General features: G+C 48.3%; 1 protein-coding gene across 2 annotated transcripts; it reads left to right on the top strand.

Moving 5' to 3' along the window:
• Positions 1–3959: 3959 nt before the first annotated feature.
• Positions 3960–8895, top strand: LOC138080666 (sulfotransferase 1C2-like). Of its 2 annotated transcripts, XM_068973558.1 has the most exons (8): positions 3960–4107; positions 4382–4507; positions 4856–4873; positions 5161–5258; positions 5753–5879; positions 6321–6415; positions 6562–6742; positions 8783–8895. In XM_068973558.1, the coding sequence occupies exons 1-8, from the start codon at positions 3960–3962 to the stop codon at positions 8893–8895; spliced, it is 906 nt and encodes a 301-aa protein (XP_068829659.1). The 2 variants fall into 2 exon arrangements, with proteins under 2 accessions (XP_068829659.1, XP_068829668.1); XM_068973567.1 differs by lacking the exon at positions 4856–4873.
• The last annotated feature ends 14734 nt before the right edge of the window (positions 8896–23629 follow it).

Genomic DNA, 23629 nt, shown 5'->3' on the forward strand with positions numbered 1-23629 from the left:
CACCCTGGCCTCACCTTAACTCAGTCACCCCCTTAAAGTCTTGTTTGCAAATGCAGTTACACACTGAAGCCCTCGAGATTAGGGCTTTAGCATATGAACCTGGTAGGGACGGCACCCGTCTATAAAGGTGACCAGTGAGTGCATGCCTTTGCCACAGGGACAGAGCACCACAAACTCGGCCACTTGAGAGGACGCACACTATTCATCTGATGATTTTGGGAGTGAGAGCTCCAAACAGGCATCTCAGGGCACTGGCTCGGGACTCATGCTTTCTGTCAGCAGAATTCAGCCCCTCTGACCTTGGGCCAAGGTCTGCGTCCCTGCACTATCAGCTGGGGGTCCTTCTCAGCTCCCTGGGACCATCCCTGGGCTCCTGTCCCCTCCCACTTTAGTCAGTGGTGGCCTGGGTGTCCCTCTGGCCTCTTGAGCTACTGCATTCCTCAACTGGCTTTTCCATGCCTCCTGCTCTCTTCTACCCGTCCTTGGGGGTCATGTTAGCCCCTCTCCCCCAGATAATCCAGGACGAGCCTATGGCCTTCATATCCTTAACCCTAATTCCATCTGCAAAGTCCCTTCACCAGACAGTGGAAGGAGCAGAAATTAAGACTTGGATACCTTTGGGGCTATTATTCTACCTAACACAATATATATTTTAAAAAGAAATACATCAAAATAATAACAACTCATGCAATAGGTTTTTTTTTCCTTGTGTATCTGGGATTATTTTAAATTTTATGTAACATATATGTTTCCATTCATAATGAAAACAGTAATTCTTTTTTTTAATTTATTTTTGGTCACACTAGTCTTCGTTGCTGTGCACAGGCTTTCTCTAGTTGTGGCGAGCGGGGGCTCCTCTTTAGTTGCTGTGTGCAGGCTTATCATGGTAGCGGCCCCTTTTGTTGCAAAGCACAGGCTGTAGAGCACATGGGCTTCAGTAGCTGCAAGTGGGCTTAGTTGCCTCGTAGTATGTTGAATCTTCCTGGACCAGGGATTGAACTTGAGTCCCATGCATTGGCAGGTGGATTCTTAACCACTGGATCACCAGGGATATCCTAGTAATTCTTCTTCATAACTGAAGTGTAATTGATTTACAATGTGTTAATTTCTGCTGCACAGCAAAGTGATACTGTAAAGCATATGTATACGTACTTTTTTTTTTTTTTCATGTAAGAGGTAATTCTTAATGAAGGAATGTGGAATTACCAGGCAGGCTTTGGCTGCATTCCTGAGCAAGTATTGTTGTTCAAGGGGCTCTGAGAAGCCTCACTTGTGTGAGGGTGTTAACACTCCTTCCTAATAAATCCTTGATTCATTTACAAATTAAAAGAGAAAAGTTTGTAGAAGACCTACAGTGAAAGGCCCCATTAGAAGCTTTGTTCTCTTCCCTCCACCCTCCTGAAACCCACCATAATCTCAGGACTTTTGTCCAAACTCTACCTTCTCTGACCCTTTGCAAACACAGCTGCCCTCAGTCTCCATTCTTAATGGCTGGACTTGCTCTGAGATCAGGAACCCCTTAATGACACGCCTAGGTGTGGTGAGCACTAGCCTCCCATCAGCTCCCCGGAGGGGCTGCACCAGCCCCCAACTCAATTTCCAGTAACTGTTTATAGGCTCATCTTCAGGAAGAAGATGGCAGGAAGAGAAGGCAGCTTCTCCTGCCTTTCATTTCTTTTCTTTTATTTTTTTTTTAATTTTCATTTTTACTTTATTTTACTTTACAATACTGTATTGGTTTTGCCATACATTGACATGAATCCACCAAACTTTTTATTTTGTACTGGGGTATAGTGGATTAAAAATGTGATTGTTTCAGGTGAACAGCAAAGGGACTTAGTCACACATACACATGTACCTATTCTCCCCAGACTCCCCTCCCATCCAGGCTGCCGCATAACATTGAGCAGAGTTCCAGGTGCTATACAGTGTGCCCTTGTTGGTCATCCATTCTAAATATGGCAGTGTGTACATTTCCGGAGAAGGCAACGGCAATCCACTCCAGTACTCTTGCCTGGAAAATCCCATGGGTGGAGGAGCTTGCCTGGTAGGCTGCATGGTAGGACTGAGCGACTTCATTTTCACTTTTCACTTTCCTGTGTTGGAGAAGGAAATGGCAACCCACTCCAGTGTTCTTGCCTGGAGAATCCCAGGGACAGGGGAGCCTGGTGGGCTGCCGTCTATGGGGTCGCACAGAGTCGGACACAACTGAAGCGACTTAGCAGCAGCAGCAGCAGCAGTATACATTTCCATTCCAAATTCCCTAACTATCCTGGAAGGACCCTTTCATTTTATTCAAGAGTCAGAATGAGTTAACAAGTATAGGGTATTCAGCCGAGCACATGTGAATCCAAGTATCCAGTGACTGTAAGATTCTGACTATTGCCAGTGTCCCTAGTGGCAGCAGACAACACCTCTGGAATCACAGTAGCCAGCTATCCTAGGAAATAGTGGCAGCTCCTCCTGCCTTTCTCATTTCATGCATTTAAGACTCTTTCAACAGAACAACAAAAACAAACAACCTGATTCTAAATCGGACAAAGAATTTAAATAGACATTCTCCAGAGGAAACATACAAATGACCAATGAGCACATTTGGGGGGAAATGAAACTCAAAAGCACAATGAGATGTCACCTCACTCTCTTTAAGATGGCTACTATTAAATTTAAAACAAAAAACAACAACAACAACAGAGAATAAATAACAAGTGTTGGTAAGAATGAAAAGAAACCAGAAACCTCATATACCACCAGTGGGGATGTAAAAGTGTACTCACTGTGGGCGACGGGATGGCAAGTCCTCAGAAGAGTGAGCTCATAAAAGGTCCAGCAATCCCACTTTTGAGTATTTACCCAAAAGAACTGAAAGCAGGGTGGTGAAGAGATATTTGTACACCCATGTTCATAGCAGCTTCATTCTCAACAATTAAAAGTTGGAAGGGTCCATGCATGAATGAATGAATAAAATTCAGTCCTCATCAGCTTGTTTTTTTACAAACAGTTCTGTTGTTATTTTTACTGGGAATGTGTTAAATCTCTGATATTGAGATTTTCTATACAATTGTTTTTCCACTTACTTACGTCTTTTCTTTTTTTTCCTCTGCACCTCACAGGAATGAAAATTTTCATTTATTTATATGAATAAAGATTTATAGTGACTTCCCTGATAGTCCAGTGATGAAGACTTCACCTTTGATGTGGGTTCGAGTTCAATCTCTGGTCAGAGAACTAAGATTTCACATGCCTCTCAGCCAAAAGAAAAAGACAAAATATGAAACAACAGCAATATTGTAACAAATTCAATAGACATCTTTAAAAAGATCCACATAAAAAAATTTATATCTTATAGATTCTTTGTGAAACTCTATACCTGTGTTTATATACATACTATATTTATATATATATTTATATTTATATTTGGATTTTTCTTTTTTGCTGTTGTAAACAAGATCCTTTCTACCACCATATCTTCATCTGTTGAGCTTGTACATGAACAATGTTCATGTTTTACATAATAAATTGGTACTCAGCCAAAAATAAATAAATAAATGAAATGCAGTGCTTTTTGAGGGTGAATTCACTCTCAGAAAGGAAGAAAATTCTGACACCTGCTACAACATGGATGGATCTTGAGGACATTATTGCAGGTCCTCAATGGACAAGCACTGTCTGATTCCCCTTGTGTGAGGTCCCTGGAGGAGTCAGATCCACAGAGACAGAGCATAGAATAGTGGAGGCTGGGGACAGGGGAGGGGATGAGGAATTAGTGTTCAATGAGTGGTTTCACTTTGGGAAGATAAGACATTCTGGAGATGGTGGTGATGGTTGCACAACAATGAGCTTGCACCTACAAGTGGATAAAACGGTATAAGTGTCATGTTATGAATATTCAACCACAATTTTTCAAAAACCTCCTCTATTCTCTGCCCATAGGGACTGCCGTCTCATTCCCAGACCCCATGGCCCTGACCACGGTGGGGACACAGCCCTCACTAGGGGAGGTGGCGGGGATCCCCCTGCCGGCCACCACCGTGGACAACTGGCACCAGATCCAGGGCTTCAAGGCCCAGTCAGACGACCTCCTCATCTGTACCTACCCTAAGTCAGGTAGCTGTGGGCTTGGTCACCAGGCTCCCTCGGGATCACAGTCTCTGGAGGGATGTCTGTGGGGGTCAGAGGGCACTGCTCTCCTGCCCCAAGGACAGGCTCCTTGGGGAGCTTGAGCCCCTGGGTTTATGGGCTTACAGCTTTGGGGGCCCACCTGCTGGGCTGTGGGCCCTTGGGTGGGGGAGAGGTTGACCTGAACACCCGTCAGTCTACCAGGGTGCAGGAGGCAGTTGTCTGACCAGTTCCTGCCTCTCATCTCTCCATCTGGCCACAGGGACCACGTGGATCCAGGAAATTGTGGACTTGATTGAGCAGTGCGGGGATGTGGACAAGTGTCAGCGGGCGGCCATCCAACACCGCCACCCATTCCTCGAGTGGGCCCGGCCACCCCAGCCCTCCGGTGAATGCTCCTTCCTGCTGCCCCACCCCCAGCCAGGGCCCTGGTTATGACTAGTGACCCTGCATTGACCAATAGGTCATCTTCCAGAGCCCAGGGTCAGCTGCCAGCTCCTCCTGGGGGTTTGGACACAGGTGCCAGGACATGTGTCCTCATCACAGTATCATCTGGTCAGTTTAAGGATGCGGAGGTATTTGCATCAGGATCTGATTCCCACACAGGAGCAGCTACTTCTAGGGAGAAGGTCGTGCCTTCTTGATCTCAGAGACACACTCTCCCCCCACCCATAACATGTTGATCACACAGAGGCATGTGCCGGGTTGGTGTCTCCAGGGAGCGAGTAGGAGTCAGGACCCATAGGCCATCAGGGTCATGGTTCTCAGAGGAAGGAAACAGCCAGCACACTGGGCAGGTCAGTGGGGATGGGGGCCTGTGCTCTGGGACCCCTCTCCCCTGGAACTCAGCTCCTCATCCCCAAACTGAGCTCCTGCAGCTGTAGAGTGTGTGCGCCACCCACAGGTAAAGGTCATGGTCCCCCCACGGAAGCCCCCAAGAGCAGAAAGGTAGGCGGGTGACCAACACTCTGGATAGAGCCCTGGACAGAAGTCCCCCTGTGATGCTTGTGGGATAAGGTCCTCCTCTCGACTTCTTTAAAGGTGTGGAGAAGGCCAGAGCGATGCCCCGGCCCCGGGTGCTGAGGACCCACCTCCCCGCCCAGCTGCTGCCTCCATCCTTCTGGGAAAGCAACTGCAAGGTACCAACATCTCAGGACAGGGGGGCGAATGCTCCAACCCCAAACATCCTCCGTCATGTGTGCTTCTCCACCTCCCCGGCTGAGGATCCAGGGTCATGGTTGAGATGAAACCCACGGGATGCTTGGTGGAGACAGCAGAGGTACTGAGCGAAGGAACAATAGAGCCCGTGAGGCCTAGAACATATCCACGCTGTTACCATGAAGCTGACCTCCAGGGAGAACAGGATGAAGGCATTCGGGGGCCATCACAGCTTCTGTCTGTCGGGAGGTCCTGGTTTCTGGATAAAGATTGTTCTAGGAGATCAAGGGGGCCACAAGGAATCAGCTGCCTTGTGGGGAGGAGCCAGGAAGGAAGGCGGGGACCCTGGGGAGTGTGAGCGGCACAGGCCAGGTGAGCAGCAGGCACAGGCCCCCTGGGACAGCTCAGCATTGGTGACCCTGTGAAAACCACCCTCTATGCCACTTCACCCCCTCTCTACGCTCTTTCCTTCAAGTTCCTCTATGTTGCTCGAAATGCCAAAGACTGTCTGGTTTCCTACTACCACTTCCAGAGGATGAACCGGACACTTCCCGACCCGGGCACCTGGGACCAGTACTTTGAAACCTTCATCAGTGGAAAAGGTAGGGGGCCCCCTCCCATCTCTCCACCACCACGGCCATGAGGCTCAGCCAGGTCCCCACACACCACATGACCCCCCAGGACACTGAGTCCTCCCATGGCCACAGCAGACAACCCCACCAGATCTGGAAGCTTTTATTCCTGGCCACCTGACTGGCAGGGTCTCCCCTTTCCAAAAGCATCCCTGTCCCATCATAAGGGCATTGTGATGACAGATAATATATGTGAAGCCGCATTGGTAGGCAGGTTGAGATAAATTCCCCTGAGGCTGCCCCATTCCGCCTCACCCCCCACGTCAAACAGGTCACAACTCATGGATGTATCTGGCTGGTAATCTGTTTCCCTCTCTCTCCAATGCACTTGAGGTCAATCACATCCCTGAGGATTGGAAGGCTTTGCAGGGCCCTGCATGGGCTCTCTGCTGTGTTCTCTGTGTCTTACAGTCGCGTGGGGGTCCTGGTTCGAGCATGTGAGAGGCTGGTGGGAGCTGAGAAACAACGTCCGGATGCTCTTTCTCTTCTATGAGGACATCAAGAGGGTAAGTAGAGGCCACGTGGGTAGAGATCACATCAGACCCAGCTCTGAGAGACCCTGGGCTGCTTCCAGGCTGCACGTCTTGCAAGGGAACAAGTGTGACCTTCTGACATGATGCGCCCTTCCATTGCCATGTTACCCTCCCCACAGGACCCAAAGCAGGAAATTCAGAAGGTGATGAAGTTCATGGAGAAGAACTTGGATGGAGCCGTGCTGGACACCATTGTCCAGGAGACGACATTTGAGAAGATGAAGGCAAACCCCATGACCAACCGTTCCACGGCTCCCAAGACCATCCTGGACCAGTCCATCTCCCCCTTCATGAGGAAAGGTGGGTGGGCTGCACAGACTCCACAGAGACGTGTGTAAACCAAGTATTCTATCTGCCCAGTAGCATGGCTCCTGCCCTGCTGATAGGAGAGCCCTGGGCTTTACCAGTCCCAGGACAGTGCATCATGCATCATGCCTGCTGCTGGAGGCCCTCAGAGAGGAGAGCTCACTGCTCCTTCGGGGGCTAGTCCAGACATCCTGGGGACGCCTGGCCTGAGACCTGGGACCCCGGCAGTAGCAAGGTCTGGGTCTTTGCTCCGAGGTTCTACACACACAAGATGAGGGCTTTTCTCCACCAACCAGCTTCCTGCCTTACTGCCCGTTGCTCCTTCTTCCTGCTTCGCAGTCTCTGCTCATCAGCCAGTCTCATCATGGCTGAACAGCATGACTTTCAATGGCAACTACTGCTCAGACCTACCTCCTTCAGTCATACTTCTTCATTCCAGTTCCTAAGAGAGGGATCCTAATTGGCCCAGCTCATGTTTTTTATGGGGGCTTCCCAGGAGGCTCAGTGGCAAAGAACCCACCTGCCAGTACAGGAGACCTGGGTTCAATCTCTGGGTCAGGAAGATCCCCTGGAGAGGGAAATGGCAACCCACTCCAGCATTCTTGCCTTGAGTATCCCCATGGACAGAGGAGCCTGGCGGGCTACAGTCCATGGGGTCATAAGAGTCGAACATGACTTAGCAATTGAACAACAGCCACGCCACAATATTTTCAAAGGGAAAAAAATAAAACCCTTTATCACTGTTTAATTTTAAAAGTAGTATATGTGATTATAAAAACATAAGTTCGCATTTTAAAAGTTCTCTTTACCAAAAGCCTGCTCCCCAAAGCCCCTCTGTAGCAGTTTTATCGACACAGTCTCAGCTGTGGGGGCCATTGTTCTGCAACTTCTTTTCTTCTTTCTTCACCCAGCTGGATTTCTTTTGCTGCATTTTCCAGTCCACAACAGCTTCCCTATTACTGAAACAAGCCAAGCAAATCCACTTCTCTCCCTGGGTAGTCTCGGGTAAGGATCTGGTGAGCTGCCCGGCTCTCCACAGCCCCTCCCCTCAGCTCTGCAGAAATACAGGCACCACGGTGAGAGCCAACCCCACAAAATTCAGGCAAGTCCCCCACACACATTCCTCACTAGAGTCTCAAATGCACCACAAGGGCAGGGCACAGTGCGACCATGAAGCTCTCTTTGGGGGCTCATGTCCAGATGCATCATAACTCATCAACTCTTCCCCAGGAGTCAGACTCTCAGCTCTGGCTGTTTTCAGTCCTTGTCTTTGGGAATCACACTCCAGCAAACTGCTCTGTGCCTATGTTCTCACATCCTGATACTCTTCCTTCTCTTGCATAATTTTCCAGAAGAGGCACTGGTGGGGCAAGGAGTATTTCCCTCTTTTGAAGTTATTTTCATAGTTACTGTTGGGTGAAAAATAGTACCTCATTCATATTTTTCCCCCAAATCTTTTTCCTTTGGGCTGGAACTTACCTCCAGTGAACTGCAGCATACAATTAATAAGACTTGATAGATGAGTGCACACACGCAACCAGCACCCTAATCAAGCCTTAAACATCTTCCTGCCCACCAAGTCGCTTCTCCAGCCCCTCTCCAGGCCCTCTGCCCCCGGAGACGCTCCCTGTGCTTGTCCCTATCCCCACACCCATTGTGCCTGATCCTAGGCTCCCTTGAACAAATCAGGCAGCAGACTGTCTTGTATCTGGAGTCTTTTACTCAGTGGACATTTTGAGATTCTCACAAGTGGCCGAGTGTTAGAAGCACACACTTTCTCACTTCTCTGTGGTCGCCCTTCATGTGAACAGACCTCGGGTGGGGCCCAGTTGCAGCTCCTTTGGGTCGATCATCCTCTGATTTAGGGGCTCTGACCTCTGATCAGGTGCTCTGGGGCACATCTCAGCCAAGAGCAGCCAGAAGAGGGGTACCGCCAGGGACGTGGATGAGGCATTATGCAGGCACACATCCCTTCTTCACTTGGGTCACCAGGACTCCCAAGCAGTGATGCTCATCTGGGCTTTCCCCTTCCAGGAATCGTGGGGGATTGGAAAAACCACTTCACGGTGGCTCAGAATGAGAGATTTGATGAAATCTACAGGCAAAAGATGGAAGGAACCTCAATCAACTTTTGCACGGAGCTCTGAGTCAAATAGCAATAAAGAGGCAGCTATCAGGATACAGCCTCATCCTTCATCCTGACCCAAGAGCCTCGGAAAGCAGGCTGTCCACCAACTCTGCGCTTATCTCAACCATTCTTTCCAAAGTAAGAAACTAGATGGATTTATAAACTAAGTCAAATACAAGACTTGAATACTGCAAGGACTTTTAAATTTTCCATTATTCTGAAAAGTGCATCCTAGTTCTCTAGTCTGTGACATAATTATATCTTCAGTGTCCATATGCAAATAGTTGGCTACATCTCTACTGAGAGTATGAAACCTCTGACGTCAGGAACTCCAGCTGTGCTTGGTCCCGGGTCCCACCTGGTCACTGCGGGAAGGGACACTTGGAGGATGGGGCCAGTGCGCAGTCCTGAGGGTTCACGTTCTGATGTCCTTCCCTGGGACAAAGGGGAAGGGGCAAAGGGGAGGGACCAGATACTAATGCCTGACCTGAAGAGTCCTGGTGCTGAGTTGCCTAGGAAACAGAAAGCTCAGGCAGTGAATTTTAATGGAAGAGGGACCTAGGAGACAGGGGAGTGGCATCAAGTGTCAGCCCAGACACGGTGGTCAGATTTGGAGGCACCAGAGTCTCACTCCAAGTGCCGGGCCCTCCAGGGACCCCGTCAGCAGCTGGGCCCTTCTTGCTCCCACATTAGCTCTGCTGCTCTGTCCACACTCAGCAATTCACTTGTCTGCACCCACACTAGATCGTAAAGTCTTTTGTGTCTGGTCCCACATCTTAGTCAACATTCACTCCAGCACTTAAGGCAGCACCTGGCCTGGAACGTGTGTGCAGAAAGTGCTTGAGGGCCAGTGGATGGCATGAGGGTGAATGACCACAGGAAAATAGGTACATGGCAGGTCACCAGTTTCCAGCTTCCAGAGAAGTTGGAACTAAAAGTCCCAACTTTCAGAGAAGGCAATGGCACCCCACTCCAGTATTCTTGCCTGGAAAATGCTATGGACAGAAGAGCCTAGTGGGCTGCAGTCCATGGGGGTCTCGAAGAGTCAGACACGACTGAGCAACTTCTCTTTCACTTTTCACTTTCATGCATTGGAGAAGGAAATGGCAACCCACTCCAGTGTTCTTGCCTGGAAAATCCCAGGGACGGGGGAGCCTGGTGGGCTGCCGTCTATGGGGTCACACAGAGTTGCACACGACTGAAGTGACTTAGCAGCAGCAGCAGCAGCACTGAAGAGTCAGAAAAGAAAGTAAAAAATACCTGGAAACAGATGACAACAAAAATACAACAACCCAAAACCTATGGGACGCAGCAAATGTAGTTCTAAAAGGGACGTTTATAGCAATACAAGTTTACCTCAAGAAAAGAGAAAAATGCAAAATAAACAATCTAAACTTACACCTAAAGCAACTAGAAAAAGAACTACGAGAAGATAAGATGGTTAGATGGCATCTCCAATTCGATGGACTTGAGTTTGAGCAAACTCCAGGAGATAAAGAAGGACACGCGAGCCTGGCGTGCTGCAGTCCATGGGGTCACAAAGTCAGACACAACCCAACAACAGCAGCAACTGAGTTTTAATCACGGGTACGTAAACTTCAAAGTAGCAGCTTTTTATTACATTAAAAAGTTGTCTCTATCCCCCACAGATTGAGATTTTAGATTATAAATGTTTTGCTGTTTGGTTCCACATCTTACTCCCCTTTGTGAAGATTATTGATAACTCCAGAGGACCCCCCAGCCCCCAGCCGGATGAGTTTGTAACAGTTCAGATCTCTTCAGGCTTACTTCAGGTACAATCAGGGAACCTTCAATACTGAAGTGTTTCTGTATCTAAACAGTGGTGGATTCAGAATGAATAATGATACACAGTTGGTTTAAAGACAGAGACGCAGAACCTATTTGCTCACCTCTGTCAATTGCATGACTCCTTGGAATTTGTGCTTGTATTCTGATTTTAAAATGGTAAAATTTAAATGGATGTGAATTGTTATGTATAAAATTTTCGTTTAGTGAGTTCAAAGTTTTGTTCACACAGAAAATAGTTTACTGATTTTGAATAACTTTAAAATTGAAATTTACTTTTCTAATAGTCAGTTATTTGCTTGAAAACTCAAGAATGAATCAAGAAAATGAAAAATTACATCAGTGCTATGATTTAGTCACTGTCTGAATTGAACTTTTTCTGGACACTTTCGTTTTAGTAAAATAAACTTGTGATTTCTTTTTAACTGGAATGAGTCTATACACAGAGTGGAATAAAAGTTTGACTATGTTTTCTTACTGATGTTTTATTATTTGTTTCTACACATGATTAATACAGAAAATAATTATTTGTATATGGGAAGGAAGTGGTTTTTAAAAACAAATGATTTGTTCCAGAGTCAGATACAGTCCAACCCATAAACTGCATTGTGGTTTGTTTGTTAAGTTAAACTCGTTCCTATTCCTCGACAACTAGGAACCAAGCACATGACTTCAGTCTTAGAGAATCAGAGGGTCTAAAAATCTGTTCTGGGAGATTAGATGACCTGGGCATGCACATGTGCTATGTCACTTCAGTCACATCAGACTCTTTGTGCCCATGGACTGTACTCCGCCAGGCTCCTCTGTCCATGGGATTCTCCAGGCAAGAATACTAGAGTGTGTTGCCACGCCTTCCTCTAGGAGATCTTCCCCACCCAGGAATCAAACCCATGTCTCTTAGGTCTCCTGCATTGGTAGGCAAGTTCTTTACCACTGAGCCACCTGGGAAGTCCTTAGATGGGCTGCAGGTTTTTAAAATACCTGCAAATCACCTCTATATCCACCCTTCCAACAACCCCAGGGAAACCCCATGCTGACTGGAGCACATTCTAACCAAGGTCCTAACAGAATGCAGACTTGCAGGTAAAAACACAATGTCTGTAATTGGACCAGCTCTCAACAGCTCACTAGGGAGAGCTCACAGGAGCAGAGAGGTAGAAATAACACCCGTCCCAGGGTTGAGTATTTAAGCAACAAGCCAAGATGAGGAGGCTGTAGCATGTCCTCTGGCTGGACGCCTGGACTTGTCAACAGCCAGAAAGGGTGATTTTAAGAAGACATTTCATCTGAGAAAGAGTTCCATCCACGCTTCATTGGTTCACGACTGGACAGCAGCTTCGTGAATGCCGATGACACAGTGGTGAGGAGGACCCCTCCCAGAGGCCGCTGGATGGGAAGTGAAACCAAGGTCAGGATAGTGAGGACCCTCACATGTGAGAGGCGGGTGGCCATGGTTCTCGGAGCACAGAGCTCACCAACTGTGGTTGGGTCTGAGGGTTTAGCCTCCCCAGAAGCTGCAGCGATGGCCTTGAGCAGGAAAAGAGGACAAGCCAAGGGAGGGGACATGGGGAGAGACTCGTGGTGGAGGGGGTGCCACGCCTGTTCCAGGACAGAGGGAAGAACCTGAGCTCAGGGCCCACAGATGAGGTGAGAAGAAGATGGGTCTTGACCACAGTGCCCAAGATGCTCTTCATAATCCAAGAGCCTTGAGAACCGCCCGAGCCTCTGAGAAAGAAGGTGACAGATGGACCAACGTTTCAGCATGTGCTCTGTGGGTGGAGGGGTGGGAGCAGACCAGGCCCAGGGCATTGAGGATGAGCTGCCTGTTCTCCTTGCTTGATGTTCTGCTACAGTAAACCCTGCACTTTCCTTCACCACAACCTGGTGTCAGCAGATTGGCAGACAGATGAACAGACCCTAGTTCTGTCGGTAATATAACCCTTAACTGAAAGGCATCCTGTGCTTGTCTTCATGACCGGGTTGGGAGGTATGGTGGAGTAGTAACCTGATGCACTGGACAAGCCCGGGAGCCACAGATCAGAGCTGAGCTGACCCTGCCGGTCACTTGCCTGTGCTCACTGCCTCACTCTCTTGCCTCAGCTTCCTCATCTGGAAAATGGGGTCCATGATCATAGCTACTGTGATGTTGCGGTTTATAATAAGAAATACATATATTTGATCTTTATCTCGTTCCTAGCATAGATCTCCTAAAACCCTGGGGTTTCCTAGCAGCAAAGGAGCCTTTTGTTATATTAATGTGTTGACTTTTGGAAAGTCCACACAAGGGTGATCAGGAGTGAGAACTTTGAGCCCAGCCCTGGACCTCTGGGGAGGGGAGGGGTGGCTGCAAACTGAGTTCAGGCACCGGTGGTCAGTGATATAATCGACCAGCCGTGATGCAGCCTCTATGTAGCCAGTTAGTTAGAGTCAGTCGCTCAGTCATGACCAACTCTTTGAGACCCCGTGGACTGTAGCCCTCCAGGCTCCTCTGTCCATGGAATTTCCCAGGCAAGAATACTGGAATGGGTTGCCTTTTCCTTCTCCAAGGGGTCTTCCTGATCCAGGGGTCAAACCTGCATCTCCTGCATTGTGAGCTCACCATGTGAGCCACCAGGGAAACCTGCGTGAGCCCAAAGGGAGAGGTTTGGAGACCTTCTGGATTGGGGAACCCAGGAGGTCAAGGAGTTAATTTGGGCAAAGTCGAGTTTAAGGAAGGAATGAAGCAGATAGAGTTCTTGGATCTAAAGGCTAGGAGAAAAAGGAGACCTGAGCAAATCTCTACAGTTAGAGGACCCAGGATGCACCTGGAGGAATCAACACTTCTATTTACTGAACAAAGAAGAAAAGTCCTGAGCTTGTGCAAACCAGGAATAGGGCTTCCTGGCCCCAGGTCTCCTCGGATCTGCCAGAGGGCACTCCAGGGACCTGCTCTCACCTGCGGACTCTGGAGGGTACAGCAGGGTTTTCTCTCTTGCCCCCCTGGCTCACCCTCCCCTCCCCTCCCCTGCAGACCACTCCACAGGATGACACTGGTCCCCCTGGCCTGGAACATGGAGTCGGCCCTTAGAAGCTTCTGTGAACAGGGAGGGTCCCACACCTCAACAGAGTCTCCTCTTCAGGGGAGGAAAGTCGGCCAGACCCATCCAGACACAAGGCCCCAGCCCCGCCCAGGGAGCCTTTGTGTACCAGCTCTTAGGCAAGTCAGTCCAGGCCCACCCTTGTGTACGGGTTCTAACACGAACACATAAAAGGGTGAAGAAAGAGACAGGCAAGCCCACTTGAATCCTCTCCCTCTGCTGCGAGGACGTGACCCTGCACACGTGTCCGCAAAACACATTCCCACGTTCTGCAGGCCATGGCAGCTACACTGGGGCTCCTGGACCCTTGGGTTTAGACAAGCCAGCTAAACCACAATGGCCGGAAAAGTCCAAGAAAAACAGTGTTCTTCCTGTCCCAGAGGCAAGAATTATGCAACTGGCTCTACAGCCTCTTTGGGTCTCGGACATGATTTGCTTCTTGCTTTATGAGACCAATGTAATATTACTACCTCCAAGTACTTATCACCACACAAAACAGTTTCTTCTCTACCTGTTGTTGCTCTACTTGGCTCAAACCCCCCCGGGTATTTGTTCAACACCCTGCAAGGTTCTGTGTGTCTTTGGTGCAAACAAACACTGCCTAATACTTGCATTATCCTCCTTGGATTATAAAAATTCCTGCCCCGAGATTACTTCACTGCTTTGTTTTCTCCAATTTCAAAAATTCAGAAGCAGAGGTCATCTGCCTCTGTGGTTTTTACTGTTTGTAGCACTCACCCTTCTTGGAAGCTAAAATAAAGATGCAAGGACATACCCATAAGGTGGGAGAACACTTAGGTAGGGGGAGAGGATATCTTCCCAAAGTAGGGGCATCCAGTGTGGAATGGAGGATGAGAAAGAGTCTGTAGGAAAGAGAAAGAGGTGGCAGTGGGGAAGGTGAGCCCAGGGGGCAATCAGGGACCGAGGATAATGTGTGATGCAACCAAGGGGAGGTTTCTGCAGGGAGACACTCACCCGTGGGAACAGAAGTCAGAACAGGTGGTAAGGGTTTGGACGGAAAGGAGGGCAGGTGGTGGAGGTGCTCTGCATGTTGACCTGGGGGAGGTCACAGCACGTGTGCAGGAGGGAGAATCCATCAATTTGTACGCTGAAGCTCTGTGCTTCTTACTGTCTGTTAATTATGCCTTGATATTTACAAGTCTATCTGTAAGGACACCGCAAAACTCTTAAAGGAAAATATAGGCAGGACATACTTTGATATAAATGACAACAAGATCTTTCCCCAATCCCCTGCTTAGGATAATGAAAATAAAAATAAAAATAAGCAAATGGGACCTAATTAAACTTTAATGCTTTTGCACAGCAGAAGAAACCATAAACAAAATGAAAAGACAGCCCTCAGAATGGGAGAAACTATTTGCAAACCCATCAACTGACGAAATACACCAACAGCTCATGCAGCTCAGTATCAAAAAAAAAATCAAAAAATGGTCAGAAGACCCAAGCAGACATTTCTACAAAGACATACAGATGGCCAAGAGGCACAAGAAAAGACGCTCAGTATCACTAATTATTCAGTTCAGTTCAGTTCAGTTCAGTTGCTCAGTCGTGTCCAACTCTTTGCGACCCCATGAATCGCAGCACGCCAGGCCTCCCTGTCCATCACCAACTCCCGGAGTTCACTCAGACTCACGTCCATCGAGTCAGTGATGCCATCCAGCCATCTCATCCTCTGTCTTCCCCTTCTCCTCCTGCCCCCAATCCCTCCCAGCATCAGAGTCTTTTCCAATGAGTCAACTCTTTGCATGAGGTGGCCAAAGTACTGGAGTTTCAGCTTTAGCATCATTCCTTCCAAAGAAATCCCAGGGCTGATCTCCTTCAGAATGGACTGGTTGGATCTCCTTGCAGTCCAAGGGACTCTCAAGAGTCTTTTCGAATGCCACACTTCAAAAGCATCAATTCTTCGGCGCTCAGCCTTCTTCAGAGTCCAACTCTCACATCCATACATGACCACAGGAAAAACCATAGCCTTGACTAGATGGAATTATTAGAGAAATGCAAATAAAAACTACAATGAGGTATCACCTCACACCAGTCAGAATGGCCATCACCAGAAAAAGCTTACAAACAATAAATGTTGGAGAGTGTATAGAGAAAATGGAATCCTCCTACACTGTTGGTGGGAATGTAAATTGATACAGCCACTATGGAAAACAGTATGGATATATCTTTAAAAAAAAACTAAAAATAGAAATATAATATGACCCAGAAATCCCACTCCTGGGCATATACCCAGAGAAAACCATAATTCAAAAGGATGCATGAAAATCGTAATTCAAAAGCCATGTTCATTGCAGCACTATTTACAATAGCCAGGACGTGGAAGCAGCCTAAATGTCCATCAAGAGAGGGATAGACAAAGAAGATGTGGAGAGGAATATACAAAGGAATATTACTCAGTCACAAAAAGGGATGAAATAGTGCCATTTGTAGAGACATGATTGGACCTAGTGACTGTCCTTCAGAGTAAAGTCAGAGAAAAACAAATATCATATATTAATGAATACATGTGGAACCTAGAAAAATGGTATAGATGAACTTACATGCAAAAGGGAAATAGAGACACAGATAGAGAGAATAAACACATGGACACCAAGGGGGAAAGGTGGGAATGGGATGAATTGGGAGATCGGGATTGACATATATATGCTATTGATACTGTGTCTAAAATAGACAACTAATGAGAACCCACTGTAGAGCACAAGGAAGTCAGTGTTCTGTAGTGACCTAAATGGGAGAGAAACCCAAACAAGAGGGGATATATGCATACGTGCAGAGCCGATTCACTTTGCTGTACGACAGAAACTAGCACAACATTTTAAAGCAGCTATACTCCGCTGACAGAGGCGCCTAGTGCGTGACAGTCCATGAGGTTGCAAAGAGTCAGACACAACTGAGCACGCACACATACACACATATACTACAATAAAAATTAATTTTAGAAGTCCATCTGGTGCTAGTCCTCAGATATGACAGTCTGTCATATTCACAGACAAGACCAGAGCCTGGAGAATTCATCTGGCCTCAGAAGCCAGGACAGAATCCTCCTGTCCAGCTGGTGACCTGACGTCTGTCTCCACTCAGTCTGGGAGGCAGTTTCTCCCCATCCCCAGGACACAGGGTCATGCCTCCAGGTGCCTGGACAACTGTTGCAGACGTTCCTTCCGTGATATCACTGGACTCTCCACCTCCACGGGCATCCACAGGTCCAGGAAACAACTCGGGGGGATGGACACAGGCGGCCCCCTGACACACTGCCCCCAGGGCCCTTCCTCCCTCCTGACAGTGTCCAGGTGGGCCCACGGAGGCTCACTGCAAGGAAAGCCTGGTCTGGCACAGGGTTCAGGATTCTGATCCTATTTCACAGGATGGTACTGAGCCAAGCAAATGTTCTCTCCTATTTGCCTGACACACAAGCCCTTGGGTGAGTGGGGCCTGTGCCAGGGCACCAAGGATATAACACCCATGTAGGTGCTGCCTTTACTCACTATTCACAGCCTGCAGCTGATGCACAAATCCAGACAGAGGGAATGGAGATGGACATGGTGGGAAAGATGGGGGATGCGGCATGGTCCCAGCTTCCCCCAGGGGAGGCTATCCAGATCGAGGGGATTATCCTGCAGAAGGACACATGCAGGATCTGGGATGAAGTATGGGCCTCCCAGCCAGGCCCAACGACCTGGTCATTGAATCCTACCCCAAAGCAGATACGCCGTGGACAAGGGGGAGCAGGCATGGGCAGGTGCTACTCTGAGTGGACAATGCAGAGGCCAGTGGTGGTGGTGGGGTCGGGGGAGGCCCTTGTCTGCAAACCAGACAGGAGGCAGAGGATCTGACATTTGTCTATGAAATGCTAAAGATTTTAAAGAGGTAGGAGGTGAGAGAGGGGTTCATGTTTGGGAATGCATGGACACCCGTGGTGGATTCATGTCAATGTATGGCAAAACCAATACAGTATTGTAAAGTAAAATAAAGTAAAAATAAAAATTAAAAAAAAAAAGAAAAGAAAAGACTGAGTTCTTTGAAACCGAATTAAAAAAATAAATAAAAAATAAAGAGCTAGAGCCATCGATTTATTAAAAATAAGTAATTAGTCAAATATCTCTCATAAATGTCACACTTCACTTGAAAATATGTAGATTAATTTCAAATACCTTTTGATATTGATCTCTAACATAATTCCACAGTAATAAGAGAACAGGTTCTATATGATTTCAATACTTTTAGACCATGAAATTTCTGCACCTGGTCTTAGGTCTCTGAATGTGTTTCAGTGTCTCCTAGTTTATAGTCTATGGGAACTTGAATTTGTATCCTACTCTTGTGTGAAAACTGTAGAAATCTTCATTAGGTCTCATTGGTTCATAATGCTTTTCTACTATATTCTTCTACTTCTCTGTACATTCATTGTATTAATTTCTGAGAGTGATATTTCTGATATTGAAATCCCAGCTAAAAACTTATCTACTTGAGTGAAAGTTGCTTAGTCATGTCTGACTCTTTGCAACCCCGTGGACTACATAGTCCATGGAATTCTTCAGGCCAGAATACTGGAGTAGGTCGTCTTTCCCTTCTCCAGGGGATCTTCCCAACCCAGAGATCAAACCCAGGTCTCCTGCATTGCAGGTAGATTCTTTACCAGCTGAGCTACCAGGCAAGCCCTATCTACTTAAACAATTGTAATACATAGTGTAATTCTATGTAACTTTGTTCTGTATTTTCTAAGTCTTCTATAAATGTGTATTATCATATTTCATAATTTAAAAAAAAAATTTTAAGGAAAAAAAATGTACAACTAGTAAAAGCAGAGTCTTCAGCTCAGAGCATTCATGCTAATCTTTTTTGCTTTATCAAGGCTCTTCTAAACACCAGGGACAACCCCCGGGCGTGCTGCCACAGTGCCCTGTGGTCTCTATCCTGCTGGCACTTGGGGTCCAGTCTGAAGCAGGACGTGGGCCCCTGGACAGACCTTCACTCAGGTCCTTGATTACAGCACGTGATTAGGGCCCTGGAGGAAGCCAGGGGCTTGATGGGAAGCCAGTGGTGGGGCTTAACTTAGAAGGAGGCAGATCTCCTGGAGGAGCTTGGAGCTACTGTGACTGTTTCATCTGCTTCAGCCACTGTGACCAAGACCATAACCCAAGGGACTTAGCAAAGTGTACCCCATGGTCTGAGGGATCAAAGCTCAGAGATCAAGTGTCACCAGAGCTGGTTCCCCCAGGGACTGTGGGAAGGCACTGCCCACGCCACCTCCTCAGCTTGTGGATGGAGGGCCATCTTCACGGTCACCTGGGTTGTTCTTCCCACATGCATGCCTGTCTCCAAATGTCCCCTTTTTATGAGGACACCAGGCACACTGGATCAGGGACCACCATAATGACCTCATTTTAAGTTCACTGCTGTAAAGACCCAAACCCCAACTAAGGCCACTCGTCACCCTAAGTCCTCAGCCTCACTCTGAAACCATCTCCTTTTTGTCCACATCACAGACCTGCTCTCTCAGGAGGCAGACTCAGTCAGATATGAAGATATGGGAGGTTTAACAGCCAGTGCTAGGAGGCAGGAAAGGAGGCAGGGCTCGAGCATCCATTCAGTCCCAGCAAATCCTCAGACAACTGTGGTTCAGATGCTCTGAAGTTGGGGGCCCCTCCGGGCTCAATTCAACGTAGTGAGTATGGTATATGAAGTGTGTACTCAGTCATTTAAGTCACATCTGATTCTTTGCGACCCCATGGACTGCAGCCCATCAGGCTCCTCTGTCCATGGGGTTCTCCAGGCAAGAATACTGGAGTGGGTTGCCATGCCTTCCTCCAGGGGATCTTCCTGACCCAGGGATCAAACCCTGGTCTGCTTGTGTCTCCTGAATTGCAGGCGGATTCCTTATCACTGAGCCAGCTGGGATGCCCAACAGAGGGGCACAACTTCCCTGTTAAATGAAGTGTTGCCAAGTTATGAGCACCAGGGACTCACCTCCAGAAAATGGATTAACAAATTAATTGTCCTATCTTGTGTTTCTTTTTTCTTTTTTGACCCAGCCTAACTTGGGCTTTTTTTTCTAAAATACTCAGAGTCACACCAGGGTGCTTGAGGGAGAAAGGGGCAGAAATGAGGGTTAAAAATTACTGGGGACAGAGACTTCCCTGGTGGTCCAGTGGCCCTCCCAGTGCAGGGGGCTCGGGTTCAATCCCTGGTAAGGAAACTAGATCCCACATGCCACAACTAAAGATCCTGAGTGCCACAACTAAGACCCGACACAGCCAAATAGATATTTTTTAAAGTAATTAAAAATGTATGATTAAAGAAAAACAATAAGCAGGGATAGATTTTGAGAGTGCTTTAGGTTACTCTAAGTAATTCAGGTCTGATCTTAGGGCCTCCTGCAGACATGTCTGTGGCCTCTTCAATAACTTCACCGTCATTGTTTTAGTGCGGTGATTTAAAAACATAACATAGGCCTGTCGTAGGTCATCCCGTCCTACCTCGCGATCAGGAGACCTCCTCTGCACGCAATGGTTTGGTGTCAGGTGGTTCTACTGTAATTACTGAAGGCTGATGGGATGAGAAAAGGAGCCGGGGCAAGGACGGGGGGTGGTCCTCAACAGTAAGTGAGAGCCCAGGGAAGGCCCCATGTCAGACTCTTACCCACAGTGAACCATGGGGGCTGAGTGCCAGCAGAGAACAGGAGTGGTTTCCAACACCCAGGCGTGAAAAAGGGCTGACCATGACCTAAAACCCAGAAGCCATGAGTGAAGAAAATTGACAGAATCAATTCCTAAAAATAAAACTCTTTCAGGAGTCCACTAGGCAAAGGCAATGTCTTCCCTGAGGATTCTGAAGACGCACCTTCCGGTGCAGCCGCTGCCTCTGTCCTTGTGGGAGGTGAAGTCAGGGCAGAGAGCACGTGAGAACATGGGGCGTATCCTACTGCGTCACCCCCGTGCGGGTCCATGGGAACACCAAAGCAGGTGGGGGCAGAGACCATCTTCCCTGGGCTAGTGGGTGCACACCCGCCCCTGCCAGGAGGCGGGACAGCATGGCACTCCCAGCCCCTCAGCGATGCTATGGGTGGAGATGTTACATGAGCTGCCTGATGACACCCATGGGGGAAGGGGACTGAGATGGGTGTGAACCCAGGTCCTCCTGACCCCACGACCCTGATGGTCCCACCAGCCACATCACCCACCCCAAGCCTCCCACAGCCACAAAATTCTGCCTGAGCGTCTGCATGGCTGGCCTGCCCATGGCCGTAGGTGGTGGGCACTGAGGGAGCAGAAGGCCATGAGGAAGGAAGGGTAGATACCACCCTCTCATCCCATTTCTCTTGCTGCTAAACTACCTCTTTAAAGCACCAAAGGGTGCCTGCAAGTTCTAGTCCTTCTGAGACCTGATTAAAAAGCAGATGGTTGTGTAATAACTTTGCAAACATCAAGACTATTTTCCATGTTGAGGCCTATGGGATGCAGATGATTTTCACAAACATCCTGAGTTGGTCACAAAGGACTTGTTTCATTTCTCAGAGTCCAAGAGACCACTGATGCCCACGTGGTCTCCAGGCATGCCAGCATGCAGGGAGAGTCTCAGATGGGCCAGCACCACCAAGCTGAGCCCCAGTCTTCCCTTTCCTGGGGGGATGGCAGGGAGGGCTCTGGGCCCTCTGATGGTCTGGTCAGGATCCCCATCTCACACCCCTTGGCTCTCCAGGCCCTCAGTGCCTCCATCCCTCCACCCAAGACTTTCCCACAAGGATTAGGAGTCCAGGAAAAGGAAAAAGACTGAAGACACTGTCAATACACTGTTAGTGCAGACAGAGCCAGGCCTGGGCCAGGGGTGATGGTAAAAAAATAAAGAATAATTACACCACCAACCAGGAGGAAGCAGATGAAGTGTTCCTGGAGCACAAGGGTGGGTGCTCAGAGCTCCTTCATAAGGAAGGTGACAAGGGTGACAGAGGGGCTGGTCGTGGGGAGCAAACAGGAATTCGCTGAGTGATGGAGAGAAAGAGTGTCCTTTTCACCAGAGAAGCAGAAACCAGGGCTCTGGCACTAAATTCCTGCAAGACCAGAAATGTGGCCTGAGAGGCAGGCAGGAACCAGGCTCGCTCCCGGGCTCACACATGGACTTTATTCTACGGGCTCCTTGGTCCACTGAAGAATTTAAACAAACGAAATGATGCCGTTTCACTTTGGAAAGCTCTCCTGGGATCACGGCAGCGTGGGGTGACCCAGCTGGGCAAGAATGAAAGCTGGGCATCAGTGAGAAGGAGGTGATGGTACCAGTTTCGGGCAGAGAGGAGGCAACTTCCAGGCGGACAGAAGGGAAAGAACCTTGGGAGCTGCTCAGGGCGAGCTCTGAAAGAGGTATAGGAAGAAGCATCCAGCATGGCTGTGGTTTTAATGGGGTTGGTGGCCATGCAGTAAACCAGCAATCCCCAGCCTTTTCAGCACCAGGGACCAATTTTGTGAAAGACAATTTTTCCGTGGAAGTGGTGGGGGTTGTGGTTTCAGGACAATTCAAGCACATTCCATTTATTGTGTATTTTATTTCTATATTTCTTAATAAGAATTTTTGAAATTTTTAAAAGTTTATTTTTGGCTGCCCTGGGTTTACACTGTTGTTCGCCGACTTTCTCTAATTGCAAGGAGCAGGGGCTACTCTTCACTGTGGTGTGTGGGCTTCTCTCTTCAGTGATCTCCCACTGCCCAGCATGGGCTCTAGAGAGCATGGGCTTCAGTTGTTATAGCACACGGGCTTAGATGCACTTTGGCACGTGGGATCTTCTCGGACCAAGGATCGAACCCATGTCCCCTGCACTGGCAGGCAGATTCTTAACCACTGGACCACCAGGGAAGTCCTATTTCTATTATTTTTGCATCAGCTCCACTTCAGCTCATAAGGCATTAGATTGGAGGTTGGGGACCCCTGCATAAACAGAAAGAGGAAGACTGAGTCTGGGTGAAGACATTGTATTTTGAGCCTTTGAACCTGAAATGCCTGCAGGACATTCTGGTGGAGACACACAACTCTCTGACTCAGAAGAGGGGCCTGGATCAGGGACAACTCTTCGAATCACAGACCAGTAAAGTTTATGGCAGTGGAGGAAGATGGGAAAAAACAAAAACAAAGAAGTCCACAAAGCGAGAATAAATGCAGGCCCCAGGCAAACTCTAAGTAAACCAACAGTTAATCAAGGGTTTTAAACATGTAGTGACTCCCAAGCCCTGGTGACAACATGAAGGAAGTTGTGTCTCTGCTCCTGACAAAGGGCACATCCATACCAAATCCTCGTACTATTTCAAGAGGCCTGTCCTCGTGAGGTTCATCAGTTAAGACCACCTCGTTCAAAGGAGGGAGAGCTGAAAGGGGCAGGACATGCTGAGCAAGGAAGCCCAGACGGGTGAGAGGCACCTGGAAACAGGTGTTCCCACATGAAAAGGGCAGGTGTGGCCATGGGGAGAAGGGAGATCTGCAAACAGGGCCCCGCACACCTGGTGAGACGGTTAAACTTAGTCGCGACAACAACACACAGACATGGAAACGATTTGTACAGACAGCAGTCCAATCAGATTTGCACATTTACGAGATTATACTTTGGCCAACTGATGGGAGGGCTTCCCAGGTGGCTCAGTGGGTAAAGAATCCACCTGCAATGCAGGAGATGCAGGAGGTAAGTGTTCGATCCCTGGGTTGGGAAGATTCCCCTGTAGGAGGGCATGGCCACCTGGTCCAGTACTCTTGCCTGGAGAGTTCCACGGACAGAGGAGCCTGTCGGGCTACAGTCCATGGGGTCACAGAGTCAGACACGACTGAGCAACTGACCACCAACAACAAGATTATATAGGCGGCTGGATG

Source organism: Capricornis sumatraensis, chromosome 1, assembly GCF_032405125.1.
Source record: "Capricornis sumatraensis isolate serow.1 chromosome 1, serow.2, whole genome shotgun sequence".
NCBI lineage: Eukaryota > Metazoa > Chordata > Mammalia > Artiodactyla > Bovidae > Capricornis > Capricornis sumatraensis.